A 27,017-nucleotide genomic window follows, 5' to 3' on the forward strand; every position below is an offset into this window, starting at 1 on the left:
CTTTATTGAGTTTAATGCAGGGAAACAGTATCATTATAGTATTCTTAGTGATTATAAAAAACACTTTCTGGATAGCAGTTTCTAAGGTTAAAAACGAAGAAAAAGTTTGCTGTTATGGTTAAAGCAAATTTAGGTCTGTGTAGACTTTGTGTAGAAGTCATTTGTAGTATGAATTTTTCTGTGTGTGTGTGTTGGGATGAGGTGGGTGGAGATAGAGAACGTCTAATTCTTTTACATAGTAAAACCACCAGAATAAGCCTTGGTGAAGTGAAATTTGTGATTATTCAGACATGATAAACATGCTAGTTGAGTAAATTAACATTTCTTTATACATTTAATAGGAATGTAACTTAGAAACAGTATATTCTTTAAAAAATGGCTCAAAAAATGAAGTATTTCTGTTGGCTTGAGTGTGGGTAATTTTGGTTTTTGTTCTCTAGAGATTCCAGAGAGTCACACGGTGCCAGGGACCATTTTGGTGACAGAAGAAGAACTTAGTAGATGTATTGAGGATGTATTTAAGGTTGGTAATTTGAATCACTAATGTTTTTAGCTAATATTTGTACTTAGTCTTTTAAAATAATTTTGCCTTTTTAATTGATGGTTTAAGAATTAGAATGATTAATCTTAAATTTAAACCATTAAAATCTTTTCTTTTTTTGAAACTGGAAACTAAAGCTGTTAGTGAAAAACTGATATATTTTGAAACTGTCAATTTCATCACTTGTCTGACTGTTAAAACAGTTTATATTCTCTAACTGGCACATGCCACTGAGAAAAGCATGTCTTTTAAAGAAATTGACAGAGGCATTTATAATACTGTAGGCTTCCTAAAAGTGTATGATAATATCGAATCTGCTTTATAACTTTTGATAGCAATCACCATCATAAAGAGGTAAGTCTGAATAATGGACTCCTGCAAATGACTACCTAAATACATACTGAAAATGAAAAAAAAAAAGAATATAGATTGTATGTTCTCTATGATTTACAATCTTATAAATCTATGTGAAATAGATATTTTTAGGCAAAAATGAAGTCCATTGTGTTAAGTTCAGATGGAGTTGGGGTAAATATGCTCCTTTAAAATTTATTTCAGTAAATTTATAATAGTATTTTACTGTTAAAAACATATACACTAGTAGACAGTTTTCAAAACTATATTCCATGTAAAAAGGTGCTGCCAACACTTTGGAGAATAGTCTGGAAGTTCCTCACTAAGTTAAGCGTGGAGTTAGTATATGACCCAGCAATTCCACTCTTAGGTCTATATACCCAAGAGAAATGAAAACATGTTCACACAAAAACTTGTACATGAATGTTCATAGCAGCATTATTCATAACAGCCAAAATATGGGAACAACCCAAATGTCTATCAATGGATAAACAAATGTGATATAGCCATATAATGGACTATTTTTCAGACATAAAAAGAAATGAAGTATAGCTACATGCTACAACATGGATGAACATTTAAAAATTATAATTTAAAAATTTTAAAAGAAGCTAGACACAAAAGACTATACATTGTATAATTCCATTTATGTGAAATGTTCAGAATAGGCAAATTCATAAAGACATATAGTATTAATAGATTAGTAGTTGCTAGGGGCTGGGGCTGTGGAATTGTGAGTAGCTGCTAATGGGTATGGGGTTTCTTTTTGAGGTAAGGAAGGTGTTCTGGAATTAGATAGTGACAATGGTTATACAACCTTGTGAATATACTAAAAGCCACTGGATTGTACATTTTAAGAGAGTGAAGTTTATGGCATGTGAATTATATCCAATATAATTTCACATTTCTCATTTCTTTTCTATGGCAGTACATTAAATATTTTACAGTAAATGTTTTCATTTTAGTTTTCTATGAAATAGTTTAAGCGTACAAAAAATATGAAGAATAAAATGCTCATGCATCCACCACTCAGCTTAAGAAATTAAGCATTAACAATCCAGCTGAAGCCCTCTCTACCATCACTGATCACATTTCCCTTGCTTCCCACCTGAGGGGAGCCACTATCCTGAATTTGTATGTATTATTCCTTGTGCTCTTCGTAGTGTTGTTGTGCATGATTTTAAATTTATTTAAATGACATTATAATGTGTGTTACTTTAATTTATTCATTTTCACTACTAGATGTTATTCCATTATATGACTATCATCATATATTTGTTTATTCTTCTATTGGTAGACATTTGAGTTATTTCCATGGAATCTCTGCCAATCTGTTAGGTGTAGTGTAGTTTTAATTAACAGTTGGTTCTCTTATTTCTTAATAGAATATCTTTTCATGTTTTTGGTTCATTCATATTTTTGCTTCTGTAAATTGTTCATATATTTTGCCCATTTAAAAAATTGTGTTATTTGCCTCTTTAAAATTTTTTAGAGTAAATTTTTTTAATAAAGCAGCCTGATTGAGGTATACTTTACAGACCATAAAATAATGTTTTAAGTGTACAATTCAATGATATTTAGTAAATTTACAGAGTTGTGAAACCATCACAATAGAGTTTTAGAACATTTCCATCACCCTAAAAAGATCTGTTATGTCTATTTACAGTCACTCCCTGTTTCCACCCTCAGTCCCAGGCAACAACTTATCTGCTCTCTACCTCTCTGGATATTTCATAGGAGGGAATCATGCAGTATGTGCTCTTTTCGTGGCTGGCTTCTCTCTCTTAGCATAATGTTTTGGAAGTTCATCCAGGTTGCTGCATATATCAATATTTTATCCCTTTTTATTGCCAAGTAATATTCTATTGGATGACTGTACTACATTTTGTGTATCTATTTATCAGTTGATGGACATTTGGATGTAGAGTAAATCTTTTTTAAAACAGCTTTATAAGGTATAATTCACATACTGCACAGTTCACTTATTTAAAGTGTGCAAACCAATGGCTTTTTAGTATATTCCCAGATTTGTGCAGCTGTCATCACAATCTATTTTAGGACATTTCATTACCCAGAAGAGAAGCCCCACACCACTCCCAAATCCATCCGCCACATTCCCCCTAGCCCTAGGAAACCACTAATCTACTTTCTGTCTCTATAGATTTGCCTTTTCTAGACATTGCATATAAAATATAGTATGTTTTCCAAAGTGGCTGCACCATTTTACATCCCCCCAGCAGTGTGTGAGCGTGTACAGTCAATCTTAAGTCATGTTCTTTCAGATAAAAAGGCAGATGCTTCTGTGTTAAGCTTTACGTATGATACTGATAAATTCATAGATATAAAATGCATGCCTAAAAATTCAAAATTCATTCTCCGTAACACTTTTTACTAAAGAGATGTTTACTATCCTTTTGCTTAATTTAGCTGTTAAAAAACAAAAAGTATACCCTTTACAGGGTTGATACGGTGTACAGATACAGAGTTAAATTGCTTGGGACAAAGCATGACATAGTGACTTAATGAATATAATGCCATTTTTATTTTTTAAAGCCTCATTTAGAGACTTATGAAAAGAAAGCTCTTCTGTCCTATTCTGCATATTGGAAGTCAAGGATTTTTCAGATTATAGAAAGACAAGAAATTATGTAAAGTAGTCTAAAAAGCAAATGAGAACAAGGCCAACTAACTTTCGAAAAGATTATCCTTATTCACTTCCCATCTAAGGAATATCATAATGAAAAACTGTTAAATGGTTGGGTGTGGAATGTCAGAAAGACTTGAAAGTGCTGGTAGGGATAGAACTAATTGTGACTAAACTTTTGAACAAACCCCTCGTAGTATTCCTTGGAAGTCAATAAATTGCTTTTAGAGGAAAAAGGAAACAAAACAGCTTCTTTCTGGCAATTGAATTAGCCTCTAAACCAGGGATGTCCAAACTTTTTTCAACGTTTTTCACCAAGGGCCATATGCAGTAAAATACACAAACAGCCGGGCCACTCACTCGAGGTGAAGTACGTATTGTCTTACCTGGTTTATTTAAGTAAATTAAATATATTTTTGGAATTTGCTGCAGGCCAATTAAAAATGGATTGCGGGCCGCAGTTTGGACACCCCTGCTCTAAACAGAGAGATCCAGAAACAGTGAATCCTGCCATCTCTCCTACTGTTTCCCAGAAAAGGGGGGGAAAGCCACTCTAGTTCCGTGAACAGTTTGGTGAATTTGAAACCTGGAGAGGCAAGCAAAACATTAGTTTGCCATGGATACTTGATTATGCATAAGGATTGGGACTGTCATGATAGCAGAAAGGGTTGCAGAGGGTAATTATTCTCTCTGTGAGGTTTTGGCAGCTCAGCTGCAGTGGGAAAACAGAGGAAATGTGTATGTTGGCGGAAAATGGTAAATATTGTGTAGAACTTAGCAACAAAGGATGTGTTTTCTTTATTAACTTGGTGCTAAAGCTAAATTATAGAATATAGCTCAATGGCAGGGAATAGGAAAACATCTGGAATGATTCAATTGATTCATCAACTCACTGGGTAACAAGAGAGAGTTTAATTTTAGAGAGGTATTTGGGAACATTTCCAGCTCTGGTTTCTCTCGCTATTCTTTTCTTTTTAACAGATTTATTGAGATATAATCCACGTACCACACAATTCACAGATTTAAAGTGTTCAGTGTTTTAAATATATTTACAGGGTTATGCAACTATCACCACAATCTAATTTTAGAATATTTTTGTCCCTTCTAAAAGGACCCCATACCCATTAGCTGTCACTCTCCATTCTCCCCATTTTGCCCCCAGCCCTAGGCAACCGCTAATCTATTTTCTGTCTCTCTAGATTTGCTAATCCTGGACATTTCATGTAAATGGAACTGTATAATATGTGGTCTTTGGTTGCTGGCGTATCATTTAACATGTTTTTAAGATTCATCCATATTGTACTTCATTCCTTTTAATGCCAAATAGTATTTTGTTGTGTGAATATACCATATTTGCTCATCTATTCATCAGTTGATAGACATTTGTGTTGTTTCTGTACATTTTGGCTGTTATGACCAATGCTGCTATGGACATTCATGTATAAGTTTTTGGGTGTATGGATGTTTTCACTTCTCTTGGGTACATACCTAGGAGTGGAATTGCTAGATTGTATGGTAACTCTATGTTTAGCTTTTTGAGGAGCTACCAGATGGTTTTCCAAAGTGGCAGCACCGTTCTACATCCCCACCAGCAATTTATGAGAGTTCCAACTTATCCATATTTTGGCCAACACTTGTTATTATCCTTTTTTAAAATTATAACTCATCTAGTAGGAATAAAGAAGTATCTTACCATGGTTCTGATTTACGTTTCCCTAATGGCTAATGATATTGAATAGCCTTTAATATATTTATTGGCTATTTGCATGTCTTCTTTGTAGAAATAGTCTGTTAAGTGCCTTTGCCTATTTTTAAATTGGGTTATTTTATGTTTCATTTTTTGTGGGAGGGATGGACTCACTCTCACCAATAGCTCTGTCCAAAAAAATCATCCTTATTGATCTCACAGTCTCCACACTTTGGGTCCTTCTCTACCCTCTTTCTGTATGAGAAGTTTTTGTAGTCCTGTTTTCATTTTTCGTTGTCTTCCTGGAGTTTTAAGTTTATTTTATCTTGGTGCCTCACTTGACATTTCCAAGTTAACACTGTGCCACCTGTATTATAACAGCCGTCCATCTCGCTACCGTGTCAACCTCTAACTACAGAGCCCTTTAGTTCCTCAGAGCCAGCTTCGTCATTACTTAATATACAGGCCTGATCAGATGGGTTATCTGATTTTTATGACCATCACAGAATTAGGAGGAACAGATTAGAAGTTCATTAGACTAAGGCACACTGACGAGAGGAGCAAGATAAAGATAGTAAAAGTGTCCCAAAAAGGCATAATAATTTGAAAAGCAAGTTATGTTGGGGCTGGTATGGTCAGTATTTATACGTGCTTTGTTTAAGGAGACAGGGATTGTATATAGTCCATTTTAGAAATATTACTTTCGGAAACAAAGTATAAATACATTTTGGTATTGTAGGGACTAAACCCTCAGCTCTCTGAATGAAAAATTTCTGGCAGTAGAAAGGGGAGGCCTTTCTACTCTTGTATCCTTCATACACAGCAGTGAGTGAGCAGTGTGGCTCTCGTTGGCCAACTGGAAAGTTCTCAGCAATACAGGTGTATACATAGGTGCTAGTCGAATTGAATTGAAAACTTGTCATACCTAACTTGTACTTTATCTGCATAAATAATTCTCATCATTTCTATGTGTGTACCTTATATCTGGTAAAATTGTCTAATTCAAAAGGGGGATATGCACTTCAAATAACTTTTAGTCCAGTGGCTTCCTATTCTGTCTCCTTCTGACTCTGAATCCTTGGAATGTTGCAGTTCTTTTGTCCTCCCTGGTATGAGCGGGATAGATGATTTTTTTTTTGTCTAGAGAACTGAAGAGAGGCCTAGATTGCAGAGATTTGTCTGAAAGGGCAGGATAAGATAATTACAATTCTTTCTGAATGGACATTTTCTTGCTCTTCAGAGAACTGGCCATAATCTGATACTGGGCTGGGAGGTGATTCCTTTTAGTATTTCTTACTATACTTGTCGAGACTCTTAAAGGCAGAAGAAATACTAGGGTAGGAAAGACTAGAAGATACCAAATTAGTTTATTTTCTACATTCTCATTTCCATTTTATCTCTCTATTTCCAGATTCAGGAAATCTTTACTTTAATTATCCAAGTCTTTTTGCCCCCCATTTAATCTTAATGAATTTCTAATTAAAGTTTCTTTCTTTGTCACATTGGCCAGTTGACTCCTCTTTGTGAATTTTTAATTATTTTTGTAGAGTAAGGTAGAACAATAGCACCTTAGAGCTGGAAGGAACTTTAGAAATAATTTAGTATAACCCCCTCTTTTTTTTTTTTTTGAATAGATTTTATTTTTTAGAGCAGTTTTAGGTTCACAGGAAAATTGAGCAGAAAGTGCAGAGTTCCCATGTATCCTCTGCCCTTCATGTGTACAGCCTCTCCCACTGTCAGCATCCCACACCAGAGGGGTCCATTTGTTGCAGTCGTTGAGCCTATATTGACATGTCAATTATCACCCAAAGTCCATAGTCTACATTAGAGTTCACTCCTGATGTGGTACATTCTTAGGGTTTTGACAAATTAATCCCTCGTTTCACAGTAAAGGAAACAGAAATCCGTAAGATTGTGAAATGACTTGTCCCAAATTATACTAGTAAGTGGCAGAGCTGGCAGAGTCTTTCCTTCTCTCTGTCTTTCTCTCACTCTTTCAGTGTTTAGAAAAGATAATGTTTGAACATAGTACAAATTTAAGAAGTGCAAAAGGCTTTAAGTTAGTCTCCCTCCCATCTATGGGTCCTCCCTAAAGGCATTCGTTCTTTACAGATGTTTCCATCTCTTACTGAGCCTTGAATAACGTGCAAAGGACTAAAAGAGTATGTTTCATGTGGGAGATGCAGGTGTTCGATTTCTAAATGCTGCAGTTCAGATTTTGTGGTACAGTGTAGTGACAAACACCTGGCCCTTTGAGTCAAACAGACCTAGATTGGAATCTGGCTCCCAGGGTGATTATCCGTGTGACTTTAGGTGACTTATTTAATATTTGAGTTGTGGGGATGAATAAGGTAACTTTTGGTAGTTTCACTGCATACTTTAGCACATAACAGGTGCTCAAAAAACTGTCAGTTCCTTTTTGGTTCAGGGAAGCTTTTTTAAAAAGATAATTTTATGCAATATGCTCTGAAAGCATGCACAGAATACTATATTAGGTAACTTGTCTTATTCTTTTGCCTCTCACAAGTCTTAATTAAACTCAGTACGTGCATTAAAAGTTCTAGAACATTACTATCAAAAGGATCAGTGTGATATTTCAGAAGGCAGCATTTGACTAGTTTATTCTTTAACGGGGATAAAAATCAAGTTCCAGCCTGTACTGAATTTCATTGTTAGGATTCAGTCAGCTTGGTTCTGAAAAGATTCATCATGTTTGTATTTCCACACAAGTACATCCCTATAAGAGACAAGGCCATAAATTAAGGAGACCGTTCCATTTACAGGAGCATCAAAGAGAATAAAATATTTGGGAATAAATTTAACGTTTGTACACGGCTGTATATTTTACAAAATATTTTTATATGAATTATCTTAATTGGTCCTTATGCCATTGTAAATAAGGAAACTGAGACCTAGAGAGGTTTAAAAGTTTTACCTGTGTTCACTCACCTTAATGTGTGATTTTTTGGACAATCATATCGGTAGCAGAAACAAAATTCCCACCCAAGTTTCTTGAGTCCTCTCTTCCTGGTGCTCTTTCACCTGCTCTATAGCAGTAAGGGGTGTGCTTAACTGTAATAGAAGTCTATGAAATGAGAAATGGAACGTGGAAGGACCGCTTTCTGTTTTGTTTTGCTTTGAAACAGAAGCATATGTTTATTCTTAATACTTTGACCATTTTGACTCCTCTGAGTTTTTGCTTTCCCTTTTTATTTAAATTTCTAGTCAATCCTTCCAGAGAAATTCAGTCCTCCAGACATTGAAGATAAGTGTGAAACAAGCCAGTATAGTAAAATCAAGGCTTCTTCTGATCACTCTGCTCTCCCTTTCATGGCTAAAGTTTTGTTCTGTTCAGCTAATTTGTGCTGATTGCATAGCTTCTAGCTACAGCTTTTTAAAAGAAAAAAAAAAGTGAAAAGACAGAGGGCATCGTAACTTCCCCACAAAAACAGAGCTTTTGAGAAAATAAACATCAATCTACTTTGTTCATTCATTCTTTGATTCATTTAATCAGTCACAAAAAAACTTAACCAAGTACCTGCTAAATGCCAGATACTCTGCTAGCTCTACAAATACAGAAATGATTAAGAGCCAGCTGCTGTCTTCAAGGAGCTCCCAGTCTACAAAGAAAGAGTTACAGTAATGTGTGATCTTTAATTAAGAGTACCTAGAGGGGCGGCTGGTTAGCTCCATTGGTTAGAACGCAGTGCTCTTTACAACGAGATTGCCGGTTCGATCCCCACATGGGCCACTGTGAGCTGTGCCTTCCACAACTAGATTGAAACAACTACTTGACTTGGAGCTGATGGGTCCTGGAAAAATACACTTAAAATAAATAAAAGTTAAAAAAAAAAATAGTACCTAGAAACACGCCTCTATTACTTGTTAGAGCAACAGTCCTCTAAGTTTAGATGAAGGGTCATAGGCTTAACCACAGACGCCTCTTCTCATGGCTGGCTCTGTGATGGAAAGCCAAGATGCATTCAGAAAGGAATGTGGAAATCCCCAGAAAGGAATTGAGGAAATGGCTCTGTTCTGAGCCATTCTGGGTTTCACAGATCCATGCTGGTCTCTTGTTTCATCCTTCAGCCCTGTCGTACACATTTATACTGGAAAAGACACAGGTAGATATGGAAGTTTAACTTCAAAGCACCATCTCACATACTCTCAGAGAGGCTTTTTCATGCCAAAGAATTGAAAAGGTTTCTTGAGAGTCTGTCTCTCCCTTCCTTGTTTCAGCTTTCCCATCTGCTGGCATTTTGTTTGATTATCCCTAGCTGTGCAGATACTTCAAGTAACCAGAAAACCTTTCAACCAAACAGGATTTCATCTTTAAAGCACTAACTTCAGAATTGATAGAACAGAAAGTGTTTGAGGAAGGGATAGAAATTTGTTACATCCTGGTCAAGTTGAAGATTCAGTGTTTCAAGATTTTTGGGGTGGGGAGGGATGGTTCATTTATTTCATCTGGTCTTACCTCTTAATGGCTGAGGTACCAAAAAGTTATAGAAGAAAATGAACAAACTTGCAATCAAATCAAAGAATGCTGAAAGACGCCTTAAAGCTTGATAAATCCAACCTCTTTATTTTTCATATAAGGAAACTGAGATGCAGAGAAGTCAATTGATTTGTGTTAAGTCTCACAACTGGTCAGTGGAAGTATTTACAGAGAACTCTATGTGAAATATACCCAATAGTTTTACTGTGGCAGCAAGGAAACTCTCAAATAATATGGAACATTTTTGCCACAGGTAGAAATAATATAATGAAGTATCAGATTATGGTTCAGAACTGAAATTCCCATCCCACTTTGTGTCTAGGTGAGCAGGGAGGACCCCCAACTGGAAAGACACTGCACATAAGCACAGTCCAAGGAAATTCCACAATACCCGATATCAGGGCACAAAGACAGTGCAGTAGGACCCTCCCGCCAGTGGGGCAGGAAGCAGCTGACTGGTTGTGCCTCACTGCTTCCTCAGTTGGTACTGTCACCAGCCTGGTGTGGAGGATACTGGAAGGAACTGGCCCAGCAGTTTCCTTCGTATGGAGTATAACTTCATTGGAAGGACTGTTCTGTTTCTTCTCGGGCACGTGGTCATTGTGAGTGCTGGCACCAAGAGATCATAGTTCAGCATTGGCTGAGTCAGTCCAGCGTCCTGTGTTCCTGTATGGGTCACTAAACTCTAGATACAAGTCAGCAATCTGAGGAGTCCACTTTCAGGGGCACGTGACCAGGTTCCCCTTTGGGAGTGTAAGTAGAGGGTAATGTTGGATGTCAGGTGCAGACCAAACTGTTAACTTGCATGTGAGTTCAGTGCGAGGCAAGAGATTGGAAGGAGGGGGCTGTCACTGGGAAGGGCTAGCTAGTATGGCCCTGGGCATCCACCAGAAGGCGCAGCGGAAGGGGGCTGTATAAGACTCAGGAGGAAGAGAAGGGGGTCCGGAAGCTGCTGTCCATGGTGCCACTCAGGAACGCCAGCCCTGCCCTGCAGAGGCTTTAGGAAAAGGGTTATTACAGCCTGACAACCTGGGATCTACTGACTTAGGGAGGATGGGGAGACAGCTGGGATAAAGTTGGTATAGGTTAGAGATTGAAGCAACGAAAATGGTATGATGAACAAGGGGAGGTGAGTATTGGGAGGCCAGGGGTACATGCTTTGTTCTTTTTTAAACTCTGGTAAAATACACATAAAATTTACCATTTTACCATTTTAATTAGGTAGCATTAAGTGTATTCACAGTGTCGTACAACCATCACCACTGTCTAGTTGCAGAACTTTTTCATCTCCCCAGATGGAAACCTTGTACCCATTAAGCATTCTCTATTCCTCCCATCCCAGACCCTGACAACTGCTTATCTGCTTTCTGTCTCTAGGCACTGTATGTGGATTTTATGTCAGACAGATCTGGAGTCATCCTGGCCCTTCCATTTACTAACAATGTACCTTTGCTCAACAAACTTGGCTTCTCTGGGCCTCAGTTTTCCACACTTTTAGAATGAGAATTAAAGTCCTTAACCTGCAGGACTCTTGTGGGGATTGATTGTATGTTAACGGTTTAGCTGAATAATCTGGTTCATTCTTGAGTAGACATGCAATAAATTGTAGTTAATTGTTTTCCTCATAAAAGCAGTGACAGTGGGATTCCCTGAAATTGTATTCTGTGTTTAAACTGCTTATTTACCAAATATTGAGGTAACATAACATAATCATCTCTGATAGGTGCTAAAGTAGGGAATTTGACTTTTGCCTTCCAGGCTAGTTGAAGAGGTGAAAGATAACTATATATTCAAAGACTGTTTATAGATGTTTAAAAGAGGGTAGATTTAAGCTCAGTACAAGGAAGAATTTATTCATGTTTGAAGGGAGGGGACAATCCTGTATGTGTTAAGCAGAGGCCATTTAAGTTCTTTGAGATATCCTAGAGAAAATGAGTTTGATCAGATTGAGCAAAAGGAGACTTTATCTCTAAATCTTTAGCTTGGAAAAAAAAATTCCCCTTTCTCTATTTCTATCTGTGAACTTAATGGATTATTAGTTGATGAATTGATAGGAGTTATTCTTAATTTCTCTCTGGTTCCACGTACTCTTCCCCTCATCACCTTCTGTCCCTTTAACCTATTTTGTTTTTCCTCATCACACTTGTCACTGTCTGGTATTATATATTTATTGTTTATTTGCTGTTCCCCCACTAGAAGGTAAACTTCTTTGAAGCAAGTAATTTGTTGACTACTGTATGCCTGGTACACAGTTACACTCAATAAACATTTGCTAAAGCTTTATATAAAAATCAATAACATATATGTATAAATAGCTATACAGTTTCTTGTAAAAAAAATACAGAAAAGTATAAGAAGAGAATTTAAATTGGAAGAATTTTATCAACAACAACATATACCCCTGTGAAGTGTGCTTCATTGAGTTCAGGTTAAAGATTGACGTGCTTTGGCCCAATCAAGCCAGTAAACAATGGAGATTTAACTCCATCTTTTTGTTTTTTGTCTTTAACACGAAAGATGTTGGTAAGGAAGGATGGCTCCATAAGGATTACCTCTGGGAACACAGAATCCAGAGCCAAATAATAGGCCCTTACGTTATCTGGGAGAATCTCTTTTTTACTTCCTGTAATTGGTGATATATAATTAGGCCTGCATATTACTTCTGAACACTGCCATACAATGCACTTCATTTAGCTGGGCTTATGGAGATTAGATCATATACAGGAAGCTGGCTCCTTGGTTACTGAACTCCACAGAAGAGTTGGGAGGCTTAAGGAGCGTGAAAACTTAGGGTTGATTTAAAGGGACAGGGTTCTTTGGAAAAGCACAGAGATTTTTCCAGCTTGTGCCTCCATGGCCTTTCGTTTCCCATATATAGCATTGATTCATACATCAATACTTCCTGTAAATAAGGGCCTCTTTAAGCTTCCCTTTTCTCATCCTTTAAAACAGGGCTGCGAATACAGACTTTGTGAGATTGTTATAATTTCAATGAGATAACTCTTTAAAGAATCAAGCATAATATCTAGAAGATAAAAATCCTAGCATCGTTCCTGTCACACATACTAAGAGTGTAATCATTTTCAGTTCTTCTTTCTCCTTTTGTTGTCATCATCACTGTCCACACGATCAGGCTTTCATTTATCGTAAGAGAATTACATTTTGAAATCCTATTATGTTTGACTGGAGTTTTGAATAGTATTTTGCACTTAAGGTATTTTAAGTTATCCACCTTGAATTATTGTTATTATAATTGGTTTACTTGTTTTATTCTTCCTGCTAAATCACAAATGTGACTCTTATTCATATTTATAATCACGATAGCACCTAGGACAGTACTTTGATCCCAGCGGGTATTTAAAAAACGTTTGTTGAATGCTTTTTAAAAGATACAGCTAAAATATGTATCATAATTATTATTAATAAAAACCAGCATTCTCACACTTTCAACCCTACCATGTTTCCCCGAAAACAAGACCTAGCTGGATAATCAGCTCTAATGCGTCTTTTGGAGCAAAAATTAATATAAGACCCAATCTTATATTATATAAGACCCGGTCTTATTTTACTATTTCACTTATTTTACTTATAGTAAAGTAAAACCGCGTCTTATATAATATAAGATCGGGTCTTATAGTAAAATAAGACTGGGTCTTAATATTAATTTTTGCTCCAAAGGACGCATTAGAGCTGATTGTCCGACTAGGTCTTATTTTTGGTGAGAAACGGTATAACGCCAGTACAGGTAGGTACACAGCATAACTTCTCTGAACGTTTATTAATTTGGAGAGAATAGGACATGACATTGTAGTAGTTACATCTTAAGAGTGACAAATCTAGAGCAAGCTATGTTTCTAGTTTTTTCCCTTAGATCTAGTTTTAACTTTTTCTATTTGGCATTAATCGCTTGTTAGTTCCTCAGCACAGGGCTGTCAGCAGTAAGAGAATTATTGTACAGATGATTAATAGACACATTAGGAGACTCAAAGGTAGTCAAAAGTAGGAAAATAAGGTGTCAGAAAATGGGTTAATGTACCAATTTCGCCCAGCAGTTCTTCAGGCTGCACACGTACAGGGCTGCAGTCCAGTCTCCCTCCTCCTTCCGCCTGTCAATCTCAAATGGTTTCATTAGCCTTAGAGCTGAAGTTGTTCGCTTAGGCCTAGAGTGTTGCTTAAGGTAAGACTCGAAGCCCTGCTGATAAGTGTATGTTGTTTGAGTCCCATTCCTCTGGCCTTGCAGTTACAGTACCTCTCACCATTTCCTTTTCCCTAGGTGTACGTGGTGGGAAATGAACCTTTAACAGTTTTGGTGGATTCTCTGCTTCCCGTCCTGGGGGCGCTCTTTTCTCTCTACTGTTTTACCAAGCAGAGTGTGTCCCATATAAGGTAAACAACCAGAGAGCCTTATTTGTTTATAAATAGCAAAGTCTTTTTTTTTTGCACGTTGTTCTTGTTTTTATTTTGAATATGACTTATGCCACCTTGTAATTGTTTTTTTCTTTCAAAGCCAGGAAAACATTTGAGGATCCTCTGATATTCTGGTCATTAGAAAAGAGAGCTTTGAAAATTGCAGGGGGTTGGACGTAGTTTTTAGAATGATTTTCCTCAGCCTCTGTCCTAGACAATCAGAGATGAAGTCTGTTTCCACGTATGACCATGCCACTGTTTGATCAGTGAGAAATACTGGAATTACATGTCTAGGAAGGAGGAGATAGAGGATGGATCATCACTGCCTTGTGGGGAGTTGCAGTCAAGCTTGGGAAATCTGGATCTGAATGTGGCACTGTGTAATTTAGGTTTGGATTTGGTGTTAGTGCTGCAGAGTGGTTTTTGGAAGGAAGGGGTTTCTTAGTTATCCAGAAGGTAATCTTTTGTATTGGGATTTAAGTAGGACTCATTTTGAATCAGCTCTATTTTCACAGCTATTTATGTTGTTTCTTCCTTATAAGAGTTTATATCCACTCTAAAATTCTACAGAATTCTGATTTTTGGTGTTTAGAAATCCCCCTGTGTGATCTGATATACAGTAATGGTACCTTCTTCGTTGGGTTATTACGAAGACTAACTGCATTAAACTGCTAAGCATTGTCCCCGGCCAATAGTAAGCTGTCATCATCATCATCAAATGGTGAAGGGGAAGTACAGTTGACCCTTGAACAACATGGGTTTGAACTGCGCGGGTCCACTTATACATGGATTTTTTTTCAATAAATACCTGTACTGTTTTTTATCCCTGATTGGGAATCTGTAGGTGCGAAGGGCCAACTATACGCATTAATCTATGCCATTTTATATAAAGGACTTGAAAATCTTTAGATTTGGGTATTTGCAGGGGGTCCTGGAACCAAATCCTTGTGGGTTATAAGTTTCGACGGGAGTCAAAAGTTAAAGTTTTGGGGAAGTCAAAAGTCATACATCGATTTTTGACTGTGTGGGGGTCGGCGTCCCTAACCCCATGTTGTTCATGGGTCAGTTGTATTCAGTCTTGCATATTAGTCAAAGCTTACATACTGCCTTTGACACTCTAATTTTCACTTAGTACTACATTATAACCCACAGCCATAAGGGTAGTGACAATAGAAAGTAGGGTGGAAGATGGAGACTATAAATATGTGAATTTGGCTTTAAAGGCCATCCATATAATAACTCTTGTTTTAGTTTTGAAACCCAAGTCCCCACGGCACTATCTTGTCCACATCAGAGAATGAGGCGGAAGAAGCAAACGTTTATTCCATTCCTCTTCTAGTTGACTGGCTCCGATAAAAGGGGGTGAGGAATCAGCAAGAATTTGTTGGTATGCTGTTTCTTGGTCACCAGCTGTTGGTCCCATTGATAGTAGATGGTTTTATCAGTGTAAACTTTTTCTCAGTGCCTGAGTCAAAGGTAATGGATACACTTGGAATTACACACACACACACACACACACAAATTCACGTGGGACTTATATGTCATATCAAGGTTGCTTCTAGAGCCAGAGATCAGTCAGTCACTCATTGAATTTCAAGATATTTTATTCTGCAATTCACAGGAAGCATACTTTCCACTCCTGTGCTTGAGTAGTGCTAGGTGACTGTGCCAGCATTCAGAATGCAGTGGAACCTGACAGTCTTTCTTTCTTTCTTTCTTTATGTTAGCATGTCAGATGTGTAGACTAAGATGACAAGCTCATTTATAACCGTTTTTTTTCTGCCAGGTCCCTTTGCCAAGAGATCTTATTATGGATTCTGGGGAAAGTGGAGAGGAAGAAGGCAATTGCCAGCCTGAAAGGATTCGCAGGATTGGACAAATCTGTACCTTCTTTCCATTCTCTGTGTCAGTTTAGAGCTGCCACTCAAGGTGGCATTATGATTACTATCAAAGAGGCCGTTTGGTGAGTCCACCCATCATTGACTGTCTTTCTTCAGATTTGATTGTACCCAAAAGGCCATTCTGAGACTTGTCCACTAAGGGGCGCTGATAGAAAGGAAACCAGAAACTCAAGCCGCTGAGGTGCTGCTGTTTATAATCTCTAAATGAAATGTCAGCCTTAAGTGATTCTCTAGGTTTTACCTACGTGCTAGCTAATAGTAGGTGCAATTTACTGGAGCCTCACAGCTCTGCATCACAACAAGCTGACTTCCTTCTCAAAGTCTTTGCTAGTGAATTAGAGTACAGGGCAGACACGTGTTCACCCTCAGCACCAATGCTGTTTCTGACTCAAAATGTGTGTGTTCAGAGTCAGACTTACTCCTAACGGAAATTGCCTGATAGCTATCTTTTATGGCAACTTTATGATGGGGTTTTTTTTCTCCTAGGGAGTGATTAGAAGGTGCTTAATAAATGCTAGTGAAATGGATATTTTATTTCTCCAGCATGTCACCAGTGTATTTTAAATTATTTCCATTTTCTGGGTGATATGTGTAGATGTTATTACCTCAGAATATAAGTTCTTGTTGATCAGAGTCATATGATATTTAACTGGTGGCAGCTACTCTATTTAGATTTCATATCACATTCAAAATGCTGCTGTTTATTAAAGTGTTTAATATTTTTATTCATGGTTAATGTTAAGTTTTAGAATACCCAATATGATGAACTAGAGGAAAATAGAAAAAAAGAAACATTGATTGCAAACAGTGCAAAATCAATTTACTGAGAGTTGTTGAGCATTAGTAGACTTTGTGTTTATAACTATGTGCATGACTCTGAACTGAAAAAGTTTTAAAAATTTTGTCATTTTTATTTAAAAAATACTTTGGAACAATTTAACCTGGGACCAATGTAGTGACTATAGAGAGAATTTTATAGTTTCCCTTCATGGTAGGAAAAACAGAGAATAGGCAGTGCGTGAGTGAATCTCCATCCACGGCCGGGTCCTTAGCGTGGGGTCTCTACATGGGCTTCTAGGGGCCTATATTCCCCTTGAAATTACACACAGGAAATGTTTCTATATGCAAATGGGGATTTTTTTTTTCCCCCTGAAAATAGAGTCCATACTTTCATTAGATACTTAAAACACTTCATGTCTCCAAAAAGTTGACACTGAGACAGTATTTATTCTTCATGAATCTTTTTCCTGTCTGAGGAAATAACTATGCAGGACATGGCAGCCTAACATCTGAGAATAAATACTTTTTATTCTCATGGAATAAATACTTTTTATTTGCATGGAGTAACAGGAAAATAATTTAAACAAAATTTTTAGATCTTTCTAACAATTTGCTGTATGGAAATAACATGCTACTTTAGGATATTATTAACGGGGTTTCAAAAAAAATATCTCTGAATGATCAGTCTTACCAAGATAAATCTGACTCCACATTGCAGTGATGAAGATGAAGAGGAAGCACTGTACCAGAAGGTGTCCTCAGAACAGTGTCAGGTAGAGCATCTTGGGGACTTGCTGTCCCACTGCCAGGAATGTGGTTTGGCCGGTGACTTCTTCATCTTCTGCTTGAAGGTAAGAACTACATATTAGTTCATGGTCAGCTTTATTCCAGGGCAGTATCGGGAGCCCCTTTGAATTTTCAAGGCAGTTATAATTTTAGGTTCTACATTTAGGTCCTATTAGGAAAAATAATCTGAAGACATAAGGGTAATGTATTTTTCAGTAGGTTTAATAAAAAGAAGACACTTAACTTCAGCAGTATGCATACGATTGAAGGACTGCACTGAAATTTTAGAGATGACCAAAGCAGAACTATTGATCTATGAAAGGGTTAATTTTGCTCTGTGTTGACAGTAAGAACTCTTTTGAAGTTAATAGCAGGTTTTACAGCTACAGAGTAATCCCTTATCCTTTTTGTTGTTTTGTTAGGTAGGTGGAAAGGAGAATTAGTAGCTCTGCCTCTCTCATTTCATTTTGTAGCCACTTGAAACCTTTTCTGGGTTTGTTTCTTTAGTACTGGTGGTTGTGCTTCCTTTTGTGGTAATTTCCAACAGCAACTGTGCCCTATAACAATAACCCTTATTTGCACTGTTTGAGACCATAAGCCAGGTGATCTCTGATTCCCTGTCCTCCAGCTCTGCTTTCTCTATTGTTTCCCTAAATAAAGTGTCTCTTCTAAGAGAATGTTTGTGGAGTTTAAGGGTGGTGTAGGTATGGGAGAATGCAAGGAGGGAATTAGGGCTAACACTTCTGGAATTTGAAGTAAGGGATACTTTTGAATGTCTTCTCACGTTCCATGTTCACATCCATCTCCCTGTCCAGTCACTCATTGTAAATAACATTAAAAGAATATACGAGGTCTGACAATTAAGTTCGCAAACTCATCAAAGAAAAAGTACTACATACCTCATTGCTGAATATCAGTACGGTCACCTTTGAAGTACTCCCCTTGGGAAGCTATGCACTGATGCCAGCGCCAAGTCTACTCTTCAAAGCAATTTTGGAATTCTTTTTCTGGAACGTCCATTAGAGCTGTCGTCATATTACCCTTGATGTCCTGAATGTCATCAAAATGTCTTCCTTTCAATATTTCCTTTATCTTCGGGTAAAGAAGGAAGTCATTGGGGACCAGATCAGGTGAGTAGGGAGGCTGTTCTGATATAGTTATTTGTTTACTGGCTAAAAACTTCCTCAGAGACAGTGCCGTGTGAGCTGGTACATTGTCATGATGCAAGAGCCATGAATTGTTGGTGAAAAGTTCAAGTCGTCTAACTTTTCCACACAGCCTTTTCAGCACTTCCAAATAGTAAACTTGGTTAACTGTCCACTTGGTACAAATTCATAATGAATAATCCCTCTGATATAAAAAAAGGTTAGCAACATCTTTGAAACAAGTTTGCGAACTTAATTGTCAGACCTCGTAATTTAAGAAGTCATCTCCCTGACTAGTTTAGTACCCAGCTGGTACTATATATATATATAGTTATTACCATATTATTGACTATGTTCCCTATGCCTTACTTTACATTCCTGTGACTATTTTGTAACTACCAATTTGTATTTCTTAATGCCTTCACCTTTTTCACCCTGTTCCGCAATCTCCTTCCATCTATCACCCCAATAAATCTAGTACCCATCTGACACTGTACATAGTTATTAGGTTGGTGCAAAAATGACTGCGGTTTAAAAGGTTAAAAATAATTGCAAAAAACGCAATTACTTTTGCACCAACCTAATATTATGGTATTGTTAATTATATTCCTTGGGTTATACCCTACATCCATCCCCATGACTACTTTGTAATAACCAATTTGTACTTCTTAATCCCTTCCTCTTTTTCACCTATTCTCAACCCTCTTCCCATCTGGCAACCATCAAAATGTTCTCTGTATCTATGAGTTTGTTTCTGGTTTAGTTTGCTTGTTTATTTTGTTCTTTAGATTCCACATATAAGCAAAATCACATTGCATATGACTTCCACTGTCTGACATACTCCACTCAGAACAGTACCCTCCAGGTCCATTCATGCTGCTGCAGATGGCAAGAATCCATTGCCTACCATGGCTGAGCAATATTCCATTGTATATATGTACGACCTCCTCTTTATCCATTCTTCCATTGACAGACACCCAGGCGGCTTCAATATCTGACCATTGTAAACAATGCTGCAATGAACATACGGATGCACATGTTCCCTTGAAGTAGTGTTTTGGGTTTCTTCAGATAAATATCCAGAAATGGGATTACTGGGTCCTTCTTTGTTACTTGTTATAGCCTTTGTTTTAAAGTCTATTTTGTCTGGTATAAGTATTGCTACCACAGCTTTTTTTTTTCCTTTCTATTTTCATGAAATATCTTTTTCCATCCCTTTATTTTCAGTCTGTGTGGTTTTTGATCTGCAGTGAGTCTTATAAGCAGCATATGTAAGGGTCTTGTTTTCTTGGATAACAGCCACCCTGTCTTTTGATTGGAGCATTTAATCCATTTAAATGTAAAGTAATTATTGATGGATATGTAGTTATTGCAATTTTATTATTCATATTTTGCATTTTTTTTTTTTTGGTCTTGAAGTCCCTCTAACATTCCTTGTAATATCGGTTTGGTGGTGAGGAACTTCTATAGCTTTTTCTTGCCTGGGAAGCTCTTTATCCTTCAATTCTAAATGATAGCTTTGCTGGGGAGAATAATTTTGGTTGTAGGTACTTGTTTTTCATCACTTTGAATATAGTTCCCAATTCCTTCTGGCCTGCAAAGTTTCTATTGAGAAATCAGCTGATAGTCTTATGCGAGCTCCCTGTAGGTGACTGTTTTTCTCTTGCTGCTTTTAAGATTCTTTCTTAGTCTTTAACCTTGGCATTTTAATTATAATGTGTCTAGGTGTCGGCCTGTTTGGATTCATCTTGTTTGGGACTCTCTGCGCTTCCTGGGCTTGTACATCTATTTCCTTTGCCAGGTTAGGGAAGTTTTCAGTCATTATTTCTTCAAATAGGTTTTCAATCCTTGCCTTCTCTCTTCTTCTGTACCTCTATGATGTGAATGTTGGTACGCTTGATATTGTCCCAGAAGCCCATTAAACTCTCCTCATTTTTTTGGATTCTTTTTTTTTTTTTTTCTGTTCTGATTGGGTGTTTCCTGCTACTTATCTTCAAATCGCTGATTCAATCCTCTGCTTCATCTAATCTACTTTGATACCCTCTAATGTAGTCTTCATTTCAGTTATTGTAATCTTTATTTCTGACTGGTTCTTTTTTGTGTTTTCTATCTCCATTTTTATGTTTCCTAGCTCTTTGTTGAAGTTCTCCCAGAGATCATTGAGTATCCTTATAACCAGTGTTTGGAAGTCGGCATCTGTTAGATTGCTTGTCTCCATTTTGTTTAGTTCTTTTTCTGGAGCTTTGTTCTGTTCTTTTATTTGGGAAATGTTTCTTTGTCTCCCCATTTTGGCTGCCTCCCTGTGTTTGTTTTTATGTAGGGTTGCTGTGCTTCCCGGTCTTAGTAGAGTGGCCTGATACAGTAAGTGTCTGCACCACCTAGTGGTGCAGTCTCCCTGATCACCAGAGCCAGGTGCTCCAGCCTTGTCCTTTGTGTGGATTGTGTGTGCCCTCTCAGAGTTGAGACTTGATTGCTGTTTGCATGTCAGTGGAAGGGGTTGACCCTCAGGCTGATTGGTTATGAGGACTGGCTGTGAGTACAGTGGAGGAGCTTTGTGCAGTGGCTGACCCTTCTGAGCAGGGTTTGCTCTAGTGGGCCTCTGGGGTCAACCCAGTCTGCCCTTTGGGTGTATCGTCCTTGGAGGTGACCGGGTGATGCTCTGGCCCAGTCCAAAGCTGGCCACTGGTCCTGCCAGCCCCAGGGCTTCCTGCAGGCCAAATTTAGCCACAGTCTGTGCCTGCCCAGGGCCACCTGGCATGAGCTGCAAAACAATCCAGAGTTGGCCACCACTCGTGCTGTGCTGGAGGGGCCTTGAGAGGCCAAGGAGCAAACCAAGGCCAGCTGTTGCTAGTGCTGGGCTTAAGGCTGCTCAGCCAGAGATATGAGACATACCAAAGCCAGATGCTGCTTGTTTGGGTTTTGTGAACCTTTGAGAGATTTTGGGAAAGTCTGCAGCATGATTCAAGGCCGACTGTTTATAAGGAAAAGCCACTGGAAGTGGCTTGGGTGTGCTGAAAAGTTGGGTGGGGTGGGGTCTCAGGGCATCATTAGTGGAGGACAGACAAAAGATGATAGCCAGTTTGATGGAGACTCAGATATGGTGTCTGCCTGCATCTGCACACTGAGTGGGAGGGCTCAACAAAGAAACACTGGCTTCCATCAGCTTCTCCTTGTGGCAGAAAGCTGCCCCTTCAGCCCTCACCCTGAAGCTAGACAATTCATTTCCTCCTCATATGTCCCTGGTGCCTTTCGACCGGCTGCCCCAGGGTTGGAGCTCGGAGTGAGTGAGACTGTCACTGAGTAAGTCCGTGCATGGTCCCTTTAAGCAGAGGGAGTGTATCTGCTCTCCGTCTCACTCGGCCATAGTCTCTGCTGGTTTTCACAGCCAGAAGTTATGGGGACTACTCTCCTCGGCACTGAAACCCTGGGCTGGGGAGGAGCTGGGACTCCTTGCTCCCCAGCGGGGGACTTCCACAGCTGAGATATTTCTCGTTTTTTAATTGTCCCACAGGTGTGGGACTAGCCCATTCTGTGTCTCTGCCCCTCCTACCAGCCTCGAGGTTTCTTCTTCTGTATGTCTGTAGTTGTAGGGCTTTATTTCAGCTAGACTTCAGGCGATTCTCAATTATGGCTGTTCTGTGGTTAGTTGTAATTGATGGTCCTGAGAGGAGGTGAGCACAGCGTTTGCCTACTCCACCATGTTGACTGGATGTCCTGCAGCAGGTTTTTCTATCTGAATCTCTTGGGTAGGAATGAAGGGATGGTCAAAGCTTCTTTCTGAGTCTTTTGTTTCTTAATAACTAGCTTAAAATCAGTATCCCAAAAAGGGAGCTTCAGGGTGGCAAAACTGGTTCCCTTCATCTGCAATGTATATTTTTCACTCCACATTGTTTTTGAGATCGCTTTGTATTGACACGCATGTAGATCTAGTTCATTTACTTCAACTGGTAAAATATGATAAATACATCACAATTTATTTTTTATTGCTGGATGTTTTCATTTCCAGTTTTTGGCTATTATATATAATGCTACAGCAAACACAGACTAGTGCTTTAAATGCACATATGAAATAGAGTTTTCTAGCTGTTTTTGAAGCTCTTAGTTATGTAGATTTTTTTTCTTTTCCCCCACACTGATAGGAGTTGACTCATGTGGCCGTGGAAAATGAAGCAGAGTTAAAAAAGAAGCCCTACTCCAGCAAAAGCCTCTTGGAATTAGAGCAGCACCAGACTCTTCTGGTGGAAAACCAAGAGCAGAAGCTGCTGGTCCTACAGCTGATGGCTGTTCTGTGCGAGAGAATGTCTGAGCAAATATTCACAAACATCACCCAGGTCAGTGGCTGTTACATTCTGGATGGTAGTTGTCCATTTTGGTTTCTTTACATCCTTTCCAAAAAATGTTACTCAGCGTGGGGTTTGATGACACCTGCATCAGTGTTACCTGGAATGCTGGTTAAACATGCAAATTACTGAGCTCACGCACACCAGACCAAAACTTAGGAATCCACATTTTTAATAAGCTCCTGAGGTAATTCTCAAGCATATAAAACTTTAAGAACTGTTTTAAATATTACATATTATATCACAGTGGTTTTCAACTTTTGGTGCAAATAAAATCATCTGGGTTCTTTTTCAAGATATTGATGCCTGGCCCACTTTTAGAAATTCTGATTCAGCATGTCTTCGTTAAAGCCTGGGCATTTGTATTTTTTTAAAGCTCCATGGATGATTCTCGTTTACATCAAAAGTTGAGAATGATTAGAAACTCAAATTTGAAAAAAAAATCACTAATGATTAAGAAAGCGTGAATTTTACAGGTCTTCTAACTCACAGCTTATCTCCACAACAGCCTGTGAAGTTTTAAGACATTTTAAAAAACGTTTTCCGAGTAACTGTGTGAATCAACGCTGAATTTTATTGGCTCAGAAATTTTTACCAGTTTTCTTTTTTAATAGGAGATAAAAAATAAGAACGCATAGGCAGTGCAGTTGCCATATTTTACCATTTTACCAGAATTAGTTGTTGCTTGGTTGGGGAATAATCAGTTGTGAGATGGTATGATTGTCACGCTTAAATCTGATTCTGCAGCTCTTTGTATCCTTCTCATTGTCATCTGTCTTCCGGTGTTGCTAAGCAGCATTTCAGTACAGCTCCTGCTGAGAAAATTTGCAGCTGCCTGTCAGCTCTGACTTATCATGACTGTTTAATGAGAATTATGGTCATGATTTCTTTCCTGGCCTCTTATTCCTTCAGTTCACTGACCCTGTGTTACTCAATAGGATGATTTGTTTCTCCTGTGTTTATATCAGTTCCCTAAAGACTTTTTCACACAGACCTTATGTTTTTGTCTCAGGATGCTAGTTGGAAGGGGAAATGGTCTAAAAACTGATATGGCTTCAGCTTTTGCACTTCTCTCCCTTTAGTCCTAATTAAAGAACAATGGTTTTAGGCTGATGCAAAAGTGGTTTGTCCCATGAAATTACCCTTCAGCTAAGGTTCAAGTATATCAAGGACAAAAAGAACCACCAAAAAAGTTAAACTGCATTTAGTAATCTTATTGCTAGTGATAATTTTGGTATGTTGTTTTAAAATACCCACACATATGGGTAAGTTATAAGTAATAAATGTTACAGTAATTTTGTTAATATCATTAGGAACCAAGATTTTCAGTAGAAGAAAAAGTGTTATAAAATTAAAGAATGTGAATAAAAACCCTATAATATTGAATTTCAGTTGGAAGAGTGTGAACTCTGATTTATTTTTCTCTCTTTTAAAAATAGATAACTTCTAGCTCAGTCCACTATCAGTGCCAAGAAGCAGTGACAACCCAGTAGCAATAAGCATCCTTTGTGCCAGCTTATAGTTTCTAAACACCATTTCCTACTGAAAGAACACAAAGCTGTTGGATTAAAGATTTATTTGTGGTCGTGGATAGAAACTGTACACTGTAGGCCTCGGGACATCTTGTTGTACCTGAATACAAGGAAGCTATCTGAGATTAATAGTCACGGCAGTAGCACCCAGGAGCCAATTTGAAGGGGCTGCATTGGCCTTAGATAGCACATTTTGAGCATGAAAAACAATAATGCCTGCAATGGATTGAAACATCAAAGTTAGAAAAACCTGAGTTCCCACAAAAAAAATCCCTTGCAGGACATCTTTGGAGGTTGCTAGGGCATCAGCTCATTATTTTGTAAATTGATTAAATGAAGGCAAAGAATAAAGCATTTATCTTGCCTTACCTTCGGAACTATATTTCAATGTAATGAAATAGTCGATGAAGGAAAAAATTTCTTTATACAAGAATCACAGCTAAAAAAATTCAAAGAGAACTAGAAAATTATATTTTGCAATCCCTTAATGAAATAATGGATCTAGAACAATCATCAATGTCTGCTAAAACCATTAGGAGTACTGTATAATGAATGTAACTAGGCCAAATACACCTGAACCCAACTGATCCTTCCCTCCCGCCAGCATTTTATTATGAAAACTTTTAAGTTTGAAAGAACTTTATAGTGAATACCTATATACCCACCACCTAGATTCTGCTATTAGTATTTTGTTATATTTACTTTATCATACACTACTAATCCATGCTATCATCTGTCTAGCCATCTCATTTTTTATGGATTTCGGGGCTAATGCAGATATCAGTAGATGACCCCTAAATGTTTCAGTAAGGACAGATTGATCTTACCATCACCATAAGTAGACAAGCAGACCTTATATGCCTCCTGATGTAATGCAGTAGGAAGTATGCAGCACCGCCTGCCAAGGGTTCTTACCAAAAAATATTAAAATTATAAAAACGCAAACGTGAACCTGAATCTAATGAAGGAAACTCAGGACAGAAGAGCAAGTTAATGCCATGAGGAAGCAATCGGCCAAATCCAGAATGTGGGAAATTCTACAATGCAAATGACCCAGATTCTTCATCAAATAAATGACATGAAAAGGGAGCAAGGTGGTTGTTGTTTAAAAGGGACCGAAGGGACTATCAACTAAATGTAGTGTGTGGATCCTGATTAAAACAAACCAAGACATTTTGAACAGTCATGGACCAAGTATTAGAAGATACAGGGATTGTTATTGGGTGTAGTCATGGTATGGTGGTTACACACGTTCAATGTAAAGACATGTAAACAACATAGAAGTGCAAAATTTAAAAATTAGGGACTTCTGATTAAAGATGGTGTATTATTGAACATGTGTGTTTATCTGTACCCTCTGGCAACAACCATAGGGACCAAAAGAGCGGGAAAGGAGAGACAGTAAATAAAAGAGAACAAAAACATTTGGAAACTGGAAAACAGTAGCTGATTTAGCAACTTCAGGAAATGGAAAGCTTAGTGCCTGCATGGGAGAAGTCAAGAAGCAAAGCACTATGTTTCAATAAAACTGTTAAAAAATTTTTTGAAAAGAAAAAAAAAAGCAAGCTACTTCTCACTGCGGAACCCTGGAAGGACTGGAGGCCCTGCCTAAGCTCTAAAGCTGAAGTCGAATTTAGAGCTTAAAACAGGTTGAAAGGCTCTACTAGCTTCAGTAGACCCCTTGATTCCTTCTTCAGCTTCATACAATCACCTTCCCTCCCCTCCCCAGCAAAAGACTGGAGGTTTATTCTTGAGAGAGGTCTGGAATTGCGTGGTACTAGCAAACTGAAAAACTGGAGGATGAAGCTGACAGTGAGGCTTCCAGCCCCCTTTCCCTCAGTTACCAGAATGTTGGCAGCAGGTTTATACATCCTCATAGGATTATTGTGAGCATTAAGTGAGTTAATACCTGTAATGTGTCAGAATGGTACCTGGTAAATAGTAAATGCTTAATGTCATTATTAACTAGCTAAATCATTAAAAGTGGTTGCCTTTGTAGAGCCAGAAACAAATGGGGGAAATGAGATAGGGCACTGCTATATTTGCATTATAAACTTTCAGGAATATTTGGCTTTTTAAATTATGCACCTCTACAAAAAAATTTAAGTAAAAAGTAAAAGTCGCTCCCCCCTCCCTGCAATATACATAAATTCTAGAACAGACTTCAGTCACATACCTATCCTTGTGGCTGACAGCCCCACCAAAATCACAGGAAATGAGTAATAGGGGGAGGTGCTGTTGTCCAAACCAGTGTGGTGGTTTTGTTGTTACAAGAAAGTTTGGGGGAAAGCTGGCTATCATGCCATTTAACAGCTCCTAGGGATTTTTTTTTATATATAGGCGCACATAGAAAGTTTCCTTCTTAACAAAAACGGGATGATATCACTTGTTTTGCATCATAT

The 27,017-nt window shown here is 38.0% G+C and overlaps 1 protein-coding gene across 1 annotated transcript in view; it reads left to right on the plus strand.

The window, feature by feature from the left end:
• The window catches only part of TANGO6 (transport and golgi organization 6 homolog), a 141,909-nt gene that overhangs the window by 19,091 nt on the left and 95,801 nt on the right, over window positions 1-27,017 (plus strand). Inside the window, exons 7-11 of the mRNA XM_033128876.1 lie at window positions 441-523; window positions 13,998-14,110; window positions 15,918-16,094; window positions 17,531-17,663; window positions 22,883-23,074. Coding sequence (XP_032984767.1) covers window positions 441-523; window positions 13,998-14,110; window positions 15,918-16,094; window positions 17,531-17,663; window positions 22,883-23,074 — 698 coding nt within the window. The remainder of the gene's footprint in view (window positions 1-440; window positions 524-13,997; window positions 14,111-15,917; window positions 16,095-17,530; window positions 17,664-22,882; window positions 23,075-27,017) is intronic.

Source organism: Rhinolophus ferrumequinum, chromosome 15, assembly GCF_004115265.2.
Source record: "Rhinolophus ferrumequinum isolate MPI-CBG mRhiFer1 chromosome 15, mRhiFer1_v1.p, whole genome shotgun sequence".
Taxonomy (NCBI): domain Eukaryota; kingdom Metazoa; phylum Chordata; class Mammalia; order Chiroptera; family Rhinolophidae; genus Rhinolophus; species Rhinolophus ferrumequinum.